General features: G+C 40.9%; 1 protein-coding gene across 4 annotated transcripts in view; it reads left to right on the forward strand.

Moving 5' to 3' along the window:
- LOC122563049 (ETS domain-containing protein Elk-4-like) overlaps positions 1–14,740 on the forward strand; it is a 60,198-nt gene extending 45,458 nt beyond the window's left edge. For 2 of the 4 annotated variants that reach the window (XM_043716384.1, XM_043716383.1), the window contains exons 5-6: positions 2,088–2,204; positions 4,543–14,740. In XM_043716384.1, coding sequence (XP_043572319.1) covers positions 2,088–2,204; positions 4,543–4,641 — 216 coding nt within the window. In that variant the 3' untranslated portion in view covers positions 4,642–14,740. The remainder of the gene's footprint in view (positions 1–2,087; positions 2,205–4,542) is intronic. The other 2 variants (XR_006315475.1, XM_043716385.1) reach the window with 2 other exon arrangements.
- Positions 14,741–15,380: the final 640 nt, after the last annotated feature.

Raw genomic sequence — 15,380 nt, forward strand, 5'->3', positions numbered from 1 at the left:
AGTTTTATCAGTGACTCCTCGCCATGGGTCCAGAGGAAAAAAATGTTGTCAATGTACCTGGTGTACAATGTCGGTTGGAGATCCTGCATAGAGAAGAAATCTTGTTCGAACCTGTGCATAAAAATGTTGGCATATTGGGGTGCAAATTGGTCCCCATGGCTGTTCCATGTGTCTGGATGAAGAACTGGTTGTCTGGATGAAGAACTGTAAATCGCTGACTCTAATACACCTATTTAAAAGGGAACATTTGATTACGATTAAATTATAAGTATAAAGGAGGGAATTTATAATCTTAAATTATAGCATTGTTGCTGAAATTGAGATGTAGTTCCATCTCACCAGTTGTTGGGAACCTCAAACATATCAGCTAGTACCACATCTTCCTCTCCAGGGACATCCAGCTGTGCACTTGGCCACAAAAGAGAGGCAGACAGCAGCATAGAACAATTCCCTGAACAACACTCTGCCTGATTCCATACATATCTGTTGCTAATGTCTGTCAGTTGCTATTTTCACGCATTTATCATGTGTCTTGATTGACATTTTGCTTAGTTGGTTAAACAGCTGGGTGGATACCTGACAATGGTGATTGATTGATTTTGTTATTTGCCTGAAATTCTGGATTTCTTTCCTAACCACCTCCACCTCTTCTACCCTCATCTCTATCCTGAAAGGGAGAACTCGAATTTTAAAACAGTCCACATTTTGTTCTCAGCCACATGAGGAATCACTATTTCCCCCTTACACCTTGTTAAGATAATTCAGGATCATGTACGTTTCAGTCAAGTCACCCCCGACACTTCTGACCTCCAGTGGAAACAAAAACCAAAAGAATTGTGGATGTTGTCAATCAGAAACAAAAGCAGAAGTTGATGCAAAACGTTGAGTAGGACAGGTAGCATCTGTGAAGAGAAATCAGAGTTATCATTTCAGGTCTGGTGACCTTTCCTCAGAACTCAAGTTCACAACTCACTTCTGAGGAAGGGTCACTGGACCTGAAACATTAACTCTGATTTCTCTCCACAGATGCTGCCAGACCTGCTGAGTTTTTCCAGAAATTTCTGTTTTTATTCCAGTGGAACCCAGTCCAGCCTGCCCAATCTTTCTAACAAACCTCCTCTGAGCCACCTCTAGTGCATTTACATTCTTGTTTAAATAAAGAGACCAAAACTACACATGGTATTTGAAATGTTGCCTCATGAATGCCCCATATAATTAAAATATAACACCTTTTTTATGTTTAATTCCACTCATAATAAAAGATAGGATTTCATTAACATTGTTCTGATTGTGTGCTGTACTCACACATTAACAACCACAGCAAGGGCTGGAGAATCTGGAAACATCTGTAGAAAAAAGATAAACAGAGTTAATGTTTTGTGTCTGGTATGAAAGGAGTAAAAGGACATTTTAATCCGCTGAGATGTGGAAGGAAATGGGGAATACTGTTTGAGCTAATGGCAGCATCTGTGCAAAGTTCAGAAGTCACATGACACCAGGTTATAGTCCAACAGGTTTATTTCAAATCACAAGCTGTCAGAGTGCTGTGACTTCTGACTTTGTCCACCCCAGTCCAACACTGGCACCTCCACATCATGGCTACTGTGCAGTGAGTGCACAACCACAATCACCTGATGAAGGAGCAGCGCTCCGAAAACTAGTGCTTCCAATTAAACCTGTTGGACTATAACCTGGTGTTGTGTGATTTTTAACTTTGTGCAGTAAATGCTTTGTAACAATAATAATCATGTCATTCTGTCCTTATCCTCTTGTATTTTAGACCTTCAATCAATGGAAGCAGACTGTTTCGATCTAATCCTGGCCCAGCTCTACATCACTTTAAACCTCTTAAACTCAATAAATGTTCACTTACCTCAGCCTTGCAAATTACCCCTCCCCAACACTCATGGATGGGTGTGTGTCTGTGCGTGTGCACACACGTGTTTGTGATATAGTTCCAGACTCCAAGGATTCTTTGTATGAAGGAATGCATCCTGACATCACCCACTCTGGTGTATCAGTGAATTTGACCTTTTTATCTGTCGTTAATGACAATTACAACCTTGTACTTTTTTATTCTGTTTCAGACTCCATTCTTACTGACTCCCAGTCCATTATTGTCCAGCATCCATTTCTGGAGTACCCTTAGTCCAGTGGCCACACTCAGTCCAGCCCGAATGCCTGGAACCAGCACTTTATTTCAAGTAAGTATGGGTCATGAGGTCTCTGGAGTAGTCATTTACTTTCTTTATTCATTCATGGGCTGTGAACATCACTGGCAAGACTGGAACTTGTTGCACATCCCTGACTGTCCTTGAACTGGATGGCTTGCATGGCCTTTCAGAGGGCAGTTAAAAATCAACCACATTGCTGTGGGTCTGGACTCACAGGTAGGCCTGACTGGCTTAGACAGCAGATTTCAAAGAATCAGAAAAGTACAAAAGAGGCACTTCAGCCCATTGAGAGTGTTGTGTTGGAAAAGCACAGCAGGCAGCATCCGAGCAGCAGGAGAATTGCTGTTTTGGGCATAAGCCCTTCACAGGTTTAGGGTGAGAGGGGAAGGATATAAAAGACCTAAGAGGCAACCTTTTCCCACAGAGGGTGGTGTGTGTCTGTGTGTGTGTAACAGGCTGCCAGAGAAAGTGGTGAAGGCTATTACAATTGCAACAGTTAAAAGGCACCTGGGTGGATAAATGAATAGGAAGGGTTTGGAGGGATATGGGCCGGGTGCTAGCAGGTGGGACTAGGTTGGGTTGGGATATCTGGTCGGCATGGGAGAGTTGGAGTGAAGGGTCTGTTTCCGTGCTGTACATCTCTATGACTGTCAGGAAAAATGATGAAGGGCTTAAGCCTGAAACATCGATTCTCCTGCTCCTCGGATGCTGCCTGACCTGCTGTGCTTTTCCAGCAACACACTCTCGACTCTGATCTCCAGCATCTGCAGTCCTCACCTTCTCCTTCAGCTCATTGAGTCTGTACCACCAAGCCTATGCTAAATCTACACTAGTCCCATTTTCCATCACTAGGCCCATAGCCTTGCCTTCCCAAAAGGATATCAATGTACCAGTGAGGTTTCTACACAATCATTGATGGCGTCATGATTAGCAATACCAAGACTTGCTTTCAATTTCAGGATTACCAGTTGAATTTAAATTTCCCAGAGCATTAACCTGGGCCATTTTTTGTATCACGGTACCATCATCTCCTCCAGATTGATGGAATTAATTGTATATTTAAACCCTGGCAACAAGACTCCCTTTCAGACCGGTTGACCCATTTGAAATGTCGCACCCAATAAGGTGTGACACTTGACACCACCATCACCTTCTCAAGGGCAATTCGGAAAGGGCAATGCTTACTAGCTCAACCAGTAATGCCTACAGCCTGAAAATGAATAAAAGTAAAGCTCCCTGTGTACGGCACTGTAATGTCAGTCTGGATGTTGCCGTTATGTCTTGCAGTCCTGAGGGAGTGCTGCACTGCCAGGTGAGCCATCAAACCTATTGGCCATCCCGGAATCCAGCTTCAAAGCTTTGAAGGTCATCACCTTCCACTGGGATCTTTTAACTCTCAGTAATATTTGATTTGCAGACAGTTTCCATATGAAGTAATCCATGCCCAAATCCAGCAAGACTTGGACAATATCCAGGCTTGGACTGAAAAGTGGCAAGTAACATTTGTGCCACACAAATGCCAGGCAAAGACCATGTCCAAAAGAGAAATATAACCATTGTCCTTTACATTCAATAGTATTACCATTACTGAATCCCCCATTAACAACAACATGGGGTTACCTTTGACCAGAAACTAACTGGAGCAGTCATTAAAGTACAATGGCTACAAAAGCAGGTCAGAGGCTAGGAATCCAGTTACTCACCTCCTGACTCCACAAAACCTGTTCACCATCAATAAGGCACAAGTCAGGAGTGTGATGAGATACTCCCCTGGATGGGTGCAGCTCCAACAACACTCAATAAGCTTGACACCATCTAGGACAAAGCAGCTCGCTTGATTGGCACCACATCCATGAACATCCCCTCCCTTCATCAGTGACGCTCAGTAACAGCATTGCATACCATCTGAAAGATGCATTTCAGAAATTCACCAAGATAACGCCTTCCAAACGCGCAACCACTACCTTCTAGAAGGACAGCAGATACCACCACTCCAATTCACTCACCATCCTGACTTGGAAATATATTGCTGTTCCTTCACTGTCACTGGGTCAAAATCTTGGAATTCCTGCCCTACCAGTATTGTGGGTTTATCTACAGCACAGGGACTACAGCAGTTCAATAAGGCAGCTCCCCACCACCTTCTCAAGAGCAACTAGAGACAAGCACTAAATGCTGACCAAGCAAGGCCTATGACACGAGTAATTTTTTTTTAAAAAGTCATGTAGATCAGTATGAAATGTTCCAACAAAGTGGTGTTTTATTGTGTTCAGGTGGCTAAATAAACGTAAGTTCCAGTTGATGATGCAAAAGGTGGCAGTAAAATATGTATAGTTTTCTTCTAACAATCAGCTTTTGTTTTTTGCAGTTTCCAAACATTGCCAACAGTCACATGCAGATCCCACTATCGAGTGTGGATGGCTCATCAACTCCAGCCTCCTTGTCACCAGACCTTCAGAAGGCCTAACAAGGAAGCTGTCATGTCATGATGCCTTGCCTGTGCAACAAGGTTACAAAGGGAGCTCCTCTCTGAGGAGTTGTGATGACCAGTTGTGATGATGCCAACCCGTGTAAAATTGGTGATCAGGTATCTGAGACCTCAACTGGCAGCTGTGATGGCAGGCCCCTGCCCAGAACAACGTGGTATGCTGGCATAACGATGGCAACAATAGGACTTGTTTCATTGTTCCTTTTACTTTTAATCTTTGATTTGGAATCCACTTACTTTACTGATTCCATTTAATCAAACAACTGTGACGAGATTTAACGCTGTATCAATGCAAGTGATATGGAATGGACAACGTTTTGCATATTTCAAAATTTCTCTGGCACTACCCAGTTATTTTGGAGTTCCTGCACCTGTACAGACCTTATTGTTCAGCTCGAAGCAGTGATCTCAAGGGAAGGCAGTTGACTTTTCTGTTTTAGATCTCCGTTGCTGCCTTTATCTTCTGCATCCTCACTGATTTATGAGGGATGGAGATTATGTCTAACTGGAAGACCAAAAAGAGCTTGAGTCACACTGCCCGGCACTCTCTCCATCTTTTCAGATTGGAATTCACCTGTAGAATGTGAACAGCAGCTTTCAAAGTGTTCCTTCATTAAGTTTCATTGCTGAGGCTCCCACAGTCTCAGCTGCACAACTGATTTCAAGAAACGGGAATCCCACACCCAGACTACATATCATCAGTGCAGCCTGCTCCTCCTATCCCTTGGGAGAGACCTGCCCCTTCTCCATTACTTGGATCTTCACTTTTGTGAGTGAAGGCAGGGCCTGTCTGGAATCTGCTATGTGTGTGCGACAGGACTTAAAGAACCACACTCTCAGCTCCTTCTGTCCACTGCCAGTGCACCTATGGGGCAATTTATGAATACCACTTCAGTTTTGATGGGCAAAGTTGCTCTGCCCAGGCTGAAGAATTACATTTATCAACTGAACCCACGGCAGGTTGCGTTGTAGCTTTTCCTTGATTTGATAAACAAAGGCCCCTCTCAGTTTTCTGGTACCCACCGAAAACTTCATCTGTAGTTCTGCCTTGCCCCCCAGCTTCCACCATTTGATGACTCTATCCCACCAACTCACACTGTTCAAACTATTAGTTCCACCATCTCTGTTCCTTTTCATGAGGCCTATCGTTGCAATTCCACTTCTATCATATCTTCGTCTCCACTTCCAACTTGGTGCCTCTTTTCTTCTCTCTGGGAAGCTTCAGCCTCTTTAATTTTATTAGCTCTTCAGCTTTAACTAGCTGATGCATCCCATTCTTTATCTTTCATCCCTTATAATTTCTCTCATTTTCTGCTCCACTATTCCATGACATTGCTTTTACCCCCAATGAATAACTTGATCATGAGCTGGATTTAATTGCACTGAGTACAAATCAACAGATTTTGAACAGATGATAATTTTTCTCAAAGTTTTAAGTTTTTTTTAACATCAAGGAAATTAACAAATGAGCAAACACTGTCTGAGGTTCAGTATTGATTTATAATGCTATATTTGCTTTAGGTAGGTGAAATCTCTTGTTTTTCTATTAGGATGTCATCTCATTTTTTGACTGGCATGCAAAGGGACTGTGTGTGGGTTTTGTGCAGGTGGATGATTAAACCAAACTCGTTCCTCAACGCGATGATGGTTATGTCACACCAAACCTTTTCCTCTCGAGGAGACCTTTATTGGGTCTTTTTTTTTTGAAAAGCAATCATTTGCAGGCTATGGGCATTGCTGGCTAAAGCCACATTTGTTGCCCATCTATCACTGACCTTGAGAAGGTGTTGGTGTGTTACCTGCATGAACCATTGCAATCCCGTGTGGTGTAGGGGCACAGTCAATGCTGCTGGTGGACTAGGTGGGAGTTTTCCAAGATGTTTGCATGTCATATAAATGGTTGGTGCTTCAAAACATTTAGCGAGATGTTTTATTTTGTAAGTTTTTAATGGTACATGAAAGATTTGGGTGCTAAGTTGGTTTTCTGAGTTCTAATCTCATTGCAATGCAAAGAATACTGCACACTAACAAAACGAAATACTTTCCATTTTTAGTGACCAACATTCTAACACATGAACGTATGAATTAAGAGCAGAAGAAGGCCATTCAGCCTTCCCTCACAGCCTAGCATCTCACCAGCATCACCTCCCAAATGACTCAACTCTTCCAGCCAAGCCTTGTTGCCATCAAATCAAATCTTTGATCAATCCTTGAGGAGCAATGCTTGTTTTTGATCCTAAGGGTGGTGTCACCGTGTTTTGAAAATGGATGTCATGCTGTAATCAGGTTGAAATGAGCATAACGTTTGATATGATGTTGGGAAGGGAAGTATCCCTCAGCCAATGTTCCTCCCTAAAGGAGCAGCAACTAAACAAAGAGATAGATTAACGAGTCAGCGCATTGTCACCCTGAGAGATGCTAGAATCACTTCATCTGTCACTATAGATAATGTGGCCACACTTCACAAAGGAATTGTTAAGTGGAAATATTTCGGCACTTTTTAAGAACTGATTAAAAGCAAGAATCATCGTTTGTGATATTTCTGTTCAATCCTAATTTTCAACTGAATCAAAACTTGGCTCTGGCTGGATGCTAAGGGGACGTGATAATGCCAATTAGCATCACTTCAGTGTCAGAATTTAGTCATAAATTCTGACCAAACAGGTTTCAAGAACAAAGACATTTTCTGAGTAGAGTGACATGGGCAGATCTTTTGATATACATTTCCATCGTATCTGTTTATCACTCGCCAATGAACTAATTACAGAGCTGACGAGCAGAGAACGTAAATCGAGTGAAATCAACTGGGCATCTAGGCCAGTGCCAAGAGCAAAGTGTTTTGGGCAAGTATGCAAGCACCAGAAATGAAGCTACTGGGATTGAGAGCTCTTCCTTAACTTTCAAGGAATGGAATAAATTTGCCAACATCTTTTTTTTTGAAAACGGATTATTTAATCTAGTTGAAACTGACTGTGAGGGTCTTGTTTTCCAGTTGGACTAAACATCTCCATTTGTTATTGAAAGTGCAGAGTGGTCAGGAAAGCAAGAAACTCACTTCCCAATCCCATGTGCAAGGGGTTTGAGGTGTTTCTGGATGCTGACAACAGACAAGAAGCAGAGGGGCAGAGTGGTGAGAGATGAGACACTCATCACTGAGAGTTGCCCACTGTGCCAATTCCAAAACTTTACTGGGGTGTGAGCGGGATCATTTGTGCATATTTGCTTTATTTACATTGAAAATTTATTGAAATTCATGAACAAAAACTTCCACAGCAGAAGATTCAGAGGAGGAAGAAATAGAGTTTAGCTTTAAACACAAATCAGACTTGTTTTGTATTTTGTTTACATTTGAGACATTTCGAAAAGAGTAAAATTCTCACTGAAAGTCAAGATTAGGTAGCTAGCGACCAATTAGGAAAGAAATGATTTAGCAGTGACCCCACAGACAATAAAGCAGAGAGAATAGTCACCATCTAGTACAGAGTTCTGTGTGGGTTGTTTTCAGATATAGAGCGGCAGGATGGTTTTAAACCACAAAATTGATCACGGAACTGCTTGATGTATCCATGGGGGTGTGAAATTGATCATCACACCACAAACTGGGAAGCCTAACCTGCTTGTGCTGAGTTCCTGCTCATCCCATTAAATTTTGCAAAACCTTCCAGGAAAACCCTGGAGTCTCTGGGAATTAATGATTAATCTTCTGAACACTGCTCGTGGGAAAGTATATATTAGGAATGTCAAAAGAAAATTGTATTTTTAAAATTCTTTTCTTTGAACGGCTTTGTTAATTCATTAGAAAACTATTGGACTTGGTCTTTTCAACAAAGGGCTGTTTGTCTGGGCAGGAGGATTGGAGGCAAGGATGATACCTCTAGGAATACATCCGATTAGAGTTGGTATCCCAAGATCTCAGAAGTTTTCATTTTAAACAATGAAACAAAAACAGTCTACTGCAAGCACTGATGCCATCCCTCCTAATCGTCAATTAACCTGTGCCATCAGCGAGACAAGGCATCAACTATCTCCCAATGTCTTTGCCAAAGGTCGGTGGCCTTCATTAGCCTTAAATCAGGAAGGAAAAATACTTTGGAATTCCTGTTTTCTCAAAAGGAAAAAGAATATCAGCTGAAAAGGCTGTGAGGTGACTAGAGGAATATTCTTATTTAATGTATCTACAGTTTCAAAAGGGAAAAGTCTTAAAAAGTTCATGTTTATTGATATTTTTTGATATGAGAAGTGTAAAGAGCCATGCGTCATTTACAAGTATGTTACTGAACAGTTATCTGATAAAACAGGGCTTATTTTTGATGGATTAGCTTCCATTTACTAAAAACCTGTCTGTGGGCTTTTAAGTGATCAGAGCATGTTGACACTACAGTTATTCTTTATACCTTCAGGTTGACTAGTGATTAGTGGAATTGTGTATATAGGTGCTGTTTGCTACATAGTCAATGTAAAGGTGTAATGTGTTTTCTCATGAATTACATCTCTGCCAGACAGAGAAATTAGGAGTTAAAATTATAGTTTGTGACATTAGTATGAAATACATAAGTCATTCACTTGAAACTTTTTTGTGCCTATCAGAGGCATTAATCCATCCTTAAAGCACATTTATTTGTAACAGTCATTTATTACAAGAGGCCATTTGGTCTATTGTGCCTATGCTGACTCTTTGAAGTAGCTATTCAGTTAGTGGCCACCCCATTGAACTAGTGGCCACCCTTCTCCCTCTTTCTCCAGAGGCCTCCAAAGCTTTTCCTTTTCAAAAAATATCCAATTTCCTTTTGAAAGCCAACAATAAATCTGTTTACTCTAATTTTTCGGGCAGACTTTCCATAATTTACTATGTTTTTTAAAAGTCTTCTGATCTCCCCTTTTGTCAGTTATCCAAAATATGTGTCAGCTGGTTACTGAATCTTCTACCAGGAGATTCTGATCTCTAACTTTACTGAAGCTCCTGAGTGTGTTTGCTACTAATTTTGCATTGAATTTAACCCCTTTTGGTTTGTGGGCTAATGTTTCTGGTGACTGAGAGCAGGAGAAAAAATATCGCAGCACGATTAATAGAACAAAAATTTGCAGAGATCTTGGTTGTGTAGTTAACCATTCTCATTTGTGCTTGGATGTTATAGTTAGTTGGAACACTATCCTTTCACCTTTTTGACCCACACTTTGTAATCTGACTTAACCTCGAACAACACCAGTTAATTTCCTGCATTTTGTCTAACTCAAAAATGGAATTAAGGAAGTAGAAATCCATTTCCTATTTGGTGCATGTCTATAGCACACAACTGGGAAATCATATGTAGACGAATTTCAAGGACTCCTGGTGTGGGGTAAGGGAAACGTCACACAGATTTTGTTGGGCTTGCTCAGAGGGTAAAGTCCCATTACTAAGCTAGAGGTAATCCTGCATCTAAACTGTCTTATTTCCCGACCTGAGAATGATGAATGCTGACATGAATTTAAAAAGCAAAACTTTCCTTGATCAACCTCATTGTGAGAGAGCACCATAATAATAACGATGGGAAACCTGGTTGTCTGCAGTACAACTTTGCAATTGTTGACCATGACAGCGTGTCAGGCCACATGATAAATTGAAAGAAAGAGGAAATTGAAGCCCCTTCATGCTGCTTATTGTCCTGGGTACAGTCAAAATAGTCAAGGATTTAGACTCAAAAAGGTTTGTGCCCACTTACATTTCAATGCCATTAAAGGTATAAATATAAAGAATTGGGACAGGATATTTATAAGCTAACATTAACTCATAAGACCATAAGAAATAGGAACAGGAGTGAGCCATTTGGCCCCTCAATAGGATCATGGCTGATCCAACATTCCTCACTTTTCTGTCTTTCCCTGTAACCCCGACTGATTAAAGAATCTATCGCCACCTTAAACATACACAACAACTCTGCCCCCACTGCTCTCAGTGGCAAAGATTTCCAAAGGCACTCAACCCTCTGAGAGAAGAAATCTCCTTATCTCAATCTTAAAGTTATTCTGAAACCCTCTGGTCCTAGACTGTCTCATGAGGAGAACCATCCTCTCAGCATTGACCCTGTCAAGTCCCTTAAGAATTCAATTTTTTCAATGAGATCACCTCTCATTCTTCTAAACTTCAGTGAGTAGAGTAGAGAGCTCTCAGAACAATTCCCCCATATCAGGGATCATCCCAGTGAACAGCTCCGAACTGCCTCCAATTTAATAATATTTGTCCTTAAAATAAGGGTTCCAAAAGTTCTCAGTGTACACCAGTTGTAGTCTCACCAGCACATTTTACATTGTAGCAAGATTTGATTTGCAAACCCCTGCAGTGACTACAAAGAATTTATTTGCCAGAAACTCTAGTGTCAAGAGTACCAAGTGCTTGTGACATTATATAACATAGGTCCATGGCTGTTGGATGACACCAATTGTCCTCTTGGCTGTATATAAAAGATCCCATTATACTGTATTGAAGAAGGACATGGCAGAAGTGTTTCTGAGATGGCCTGACAGATGTTCATCCCTCAACTAACTTTAATATTTTAGTGAAAAGAAACTGATCTGGCTATAACTGCATGGCTGTTTTTTGGCACCTTGCTGTGTACAAAATCCACTGCCAAATTTCCCAGGATTACAACACTTCTTGTCCCTGAGATTCTCTGAGTTCCTTAAGATATGGAGAGAAGTGCTCCTTAACTATCACAAACCATTTTTGGTGCAATAGAGAACACTGTTGACAAATTAAGTTTAATTCATTCACTGGATGTGGGTATCACTGACTAGGCCAGCATTCACTACCCTTTCTAAATTGTCCAGAGGGCAGTCAAGAGTCAACAACATTACCGTGAGCCGAGGTAAGGTTAGAAGATATTCTTTCCTGAAGAACTTTACAGAATCATTTGGGTTTTTAATGACAATCATGGTCAACATTAGGCCAATTCTTCCTTCCAGCTTCAATTGAATTCAAATTTTGCGATCTGACATGGCAGGATTTGAACTCATACCCCCAGGTCAATGATTTAGGGGTTCTACTTTGCTAGTCAAGTGACATTATCACTATGTCACTGCCTTCCCATGTTGGGGTAGAGATGAGGGAGTTGCACTCTGTAACTGTGCTGGACTAATTGTGAGCTATGAAATGTAAAGATATTCAATTCCTAGGGTTGGACAGAAAATTCTTCACCCTCTCCTACCCCTTGCCAGCAAGATAACAAAACAGCTATAATGGAGGTAAAGGTGGTGGCTTGTTCACCTTGGGTAGGTTTTGACCCCCTTGTGTATTGATACTGTTCAGATAAATTGTGTAAAGAATTGAAAGGTATGATTATATTATTTTGTCGTCTCCTGAAAATTCAAGTGCTTCTGCTTTTGAGCTGTTACGTCTTTTTGTGTCTGAGAGAGCTGACAATAATATGTGAATGCAAATTCTGCACAGAATAATGCAAAGTGTTTCTATTCAAAAAAGCTATGATAATGAGATTTTGCTTAAAGCTAAGTTCAGTGGATTATACTGTATTTGAACTCTGTTCTGACTGCTGCACCTTGTGGTTGCCGTGCCATTGAGATATCTGTTTCTTTCTGGTTTCTTAGAATCCTGCTGTGAATCCTGATTGTACTCAGGCTGGTAAAAGATGGGAAATCCCTTTTATTTGTGATGAAACTAGCAACATTTACAGGGCAATTATCAGTGGTTTTATCCTCCCAGTTTCCCTCAAACATCAAGGTGATCCAGACATGATCCACAAATGTTTGAAGAATTGTTTCAGGCAGGGCATATCAGTGATTGGTTTGATATTACTCACCAGGGTCTCATACAGCGCTGACCATTTCATCTTATACTCAATTCTGTCTTTGTTATTTTAAACCTTTTCTGTATCAATCTCAGTGGTTGCTCAGTGGATGAGACTCCCACTTCCAAGTGTGTAAATTAAACCCATTTCAAAGGTATGAGTGCAGAATTCTATACAAGCACTCCCAGTGCAATACTGAGGGGCCATTAGACTGGCAGAGGTGCTATCTTAGGCCTGATCCATCAGCCAGGTATAAAGGAGCAGTAATATTCTCTCTCTTTATACTTCAGCCAACGTCACTGAAAGCATCTGGCTCTTTGGTGAGATTTTGTTAGGGACAAATTGTCACGTTTCTTCATTACAACAGCGGCTTCAATTCAAAAGAACATCATTGTCTGTAATGTTTAAGACAGTGTGAGACATTTGTTATTGAAACAGCAATATTCTCTTGCCCTGCTTGCACAGCTATTTGCTGGACAACAAAAACTGCTTTTGGAAGAAGGTCAGAAGTCATAAGACACCAAGTTATAGTTCAATAGGTTTATTTGAAATTACAAGCTTTCGTAGTGCTGCCCCTTCATCAGGTACAGTGCTCTGAAATCTTGTGATTTCATTAACCTGTTGGACTATAACCTGGTGTCATGTGACTTCTGACTTTGTCCACCCTAGTCCAACATTGGCACCTCCACATCTTGGAGGAAGGTAATACCATTGGACTTAGTGCCTGATAACCCTGAATCTCATTTACACACCATCTCCATAAACCCATCTCTGCAGAGGTTACCAATCCCCTTGGCTCCTCTTGAAGTTAAAGGTTAACCTCTGCTAAGACCACACAAACCATAGGTCCATAACCAAAGTCTGAGAAGGGGACAGAAAAACAGTCAGATTGTCCATCAAAAATCATCCAATCAGATAATAAGAAATCTGTTTGCGTGCCAATGGATAAGAGAGAGTGGGAAAATGAAGAGTAATGTGTTGTACAGCCAGTGGTGAGAGGACAAGGGTGGTTGAGTGTGTGAGAACATGTGATGGAACCTATAATCTATTAAAATGCATATGCAAAAATCATTTCCTCTTCATTTAATTGTTTCTTGAACCTACCAATAATTCCCTATCAATAGATCTCTTTAGTAACAATTTCAAATCAGAAATATGCAAATTAGGAGTAGGACCTCCTCAAGTCTGAGCGACATTCGATAAGTTTATGGCTAGTCTGATTACTCCACTTTCCCACCTGACTCACTGGTAACTTTTTCACTCATTTTGTTTATCAAGAATCTATATTACACTCGCTTAAAAATATTCAGAAGCTCTGCTTTTACTGTCTTTCAAGGGAGATAGTTCCAAAGTCTCATGACTTCACGAGTAAAAATGTCTCAGGCCTGTCCTAGGTGGGAGAGCCTTTATTTTTACTGCCCTGGATGAAATTGATCCCCTTGATAATTGCCTTCTTATGCTCATATCTTTTAATTTCCCTGCAATTTTAAAACTTTTCACTGCCACAAACAACGTACAGAAATAATATTTTTTTCTTATTCAGAATCTTGGAATAGTTTCTCTAGGGATTCCTCTATTCTAAAGAAAACAAGCCTAACCTATTCATGATTTAGATTCCTGATAAATGTCATAGTCTTTGCTGATGGTAACTATGAAAATATTCCATCCTTAACTGGTGTGGTCTAAATATGACTCCAGACCCACAGCAACGTGGCTGACATCTTAGCTGCTTTCTGAAATGGCCCAGCTAAGTGTTCAAAGTCAATTAGATTTAATTGATAATACTGACCCATTAAACATTAATAAAGATTCCAGAGTTCAGTGTTAGATTTGAAATTCAGCTGCTTTACTGTGAGTGTGCAGATGGGTTTTGATCTACAATGAGCGAGTTTAGATGGAACCAACCTGGTTTAGCAGCAACATTTCTCATTTATTTTATAACTTATTCCAAGGCTTCATGCCAAGGCAAGTGAAAGTGTGGCCATTAATGATAGATGATCAAAATCTGAAACATATGAGAGGCTAGAATTGGAGGAGAACAGAGAACCTGGAGCTATGTAGAGATGGAGGAAGTTACAGAGATAGGGAGGAGTGTGGCTATTGAAAGTAAGGATAAGAGTTTTAAAATTAAGGTGTTGCAGGAGTCAAAAATCAATGCCACACAGTGACCATAGAGGATGATAGATGATCAGTCCAGGTTGAAAGATATGTAGGTTATGTGGATTGGCCTTGCTAAATTGCCCTTAGTGTCCAGGGATGTGCAGGCAAAGTGGATTGGCCATGAGAAATGTAGGGTTACAGGGATAGGGTAAGGGGTGGTGGATGTGGGTGGGCTGCTCTTCAGAGGGTCGGTGTGGGCTTTATGGGCTGAATGGTCTGCTTCCACGACTGTAGGTATTCTGTGATCCTATGGTCCTATGAGTTAGAAATCAGCCACAGAATCTTGGATATGCTCACACTGAAAAGGTGGAAGATGAGAAGCTGGTTAGACAGTGTTAGGGTTGGTGAATCTTCAACTAAAGTATGAGTGTTTCAGATGCAGATGAGCTGAGGTAGGAGCAAATTCAATGAAACTTCAGTTCCTCATTGAAATGAAAGCTGACCTCATTCTTTACCTTTCTGTCTTAATTAATTCCTTTGTAGAATCCTGTTTTGCTATAACTTCCCACTCTAGCGTGTAATCCAGCAATTGAAAATACCCAAGTTTAGTGTTGATTGACCACTACCTCTAAATTATCCCACTTTTGTTTCTCCCACTTGTGCAAACCTCAAGAGAACTCTTGCTTTGTGGGACCTCAGGAATGTGAATTTTGAGTCAATTCCCTAATCAGTACTGATCCTCAGCAGCAAGTCTTCCCCTACCCGGCTGATGCCCTTCCCAACATCAATCTCTTCTGCCCCATTCCAACTGGTATGATGGTTACATTGCTGGGCTCA

The sequence above is a fragment of the Chiloscyllium plagiosum genome, chromosome 26 (assembly GCF_004010195.1).
Source record: "Chiloscyllium plagiosum isolate BGI_BamShark_2017 chromosome 26, ASM401019v2, whole genome shotgun sequence".
Classification (NCBI taxonomy): domain Eukaryota; kingdom Metazoa; phylum Chordata; class Chondrichthyes; order Orectolobiformes; family Hemiscylliidae; genus Chiloscyllium; species Chiloscyllium plagiosum.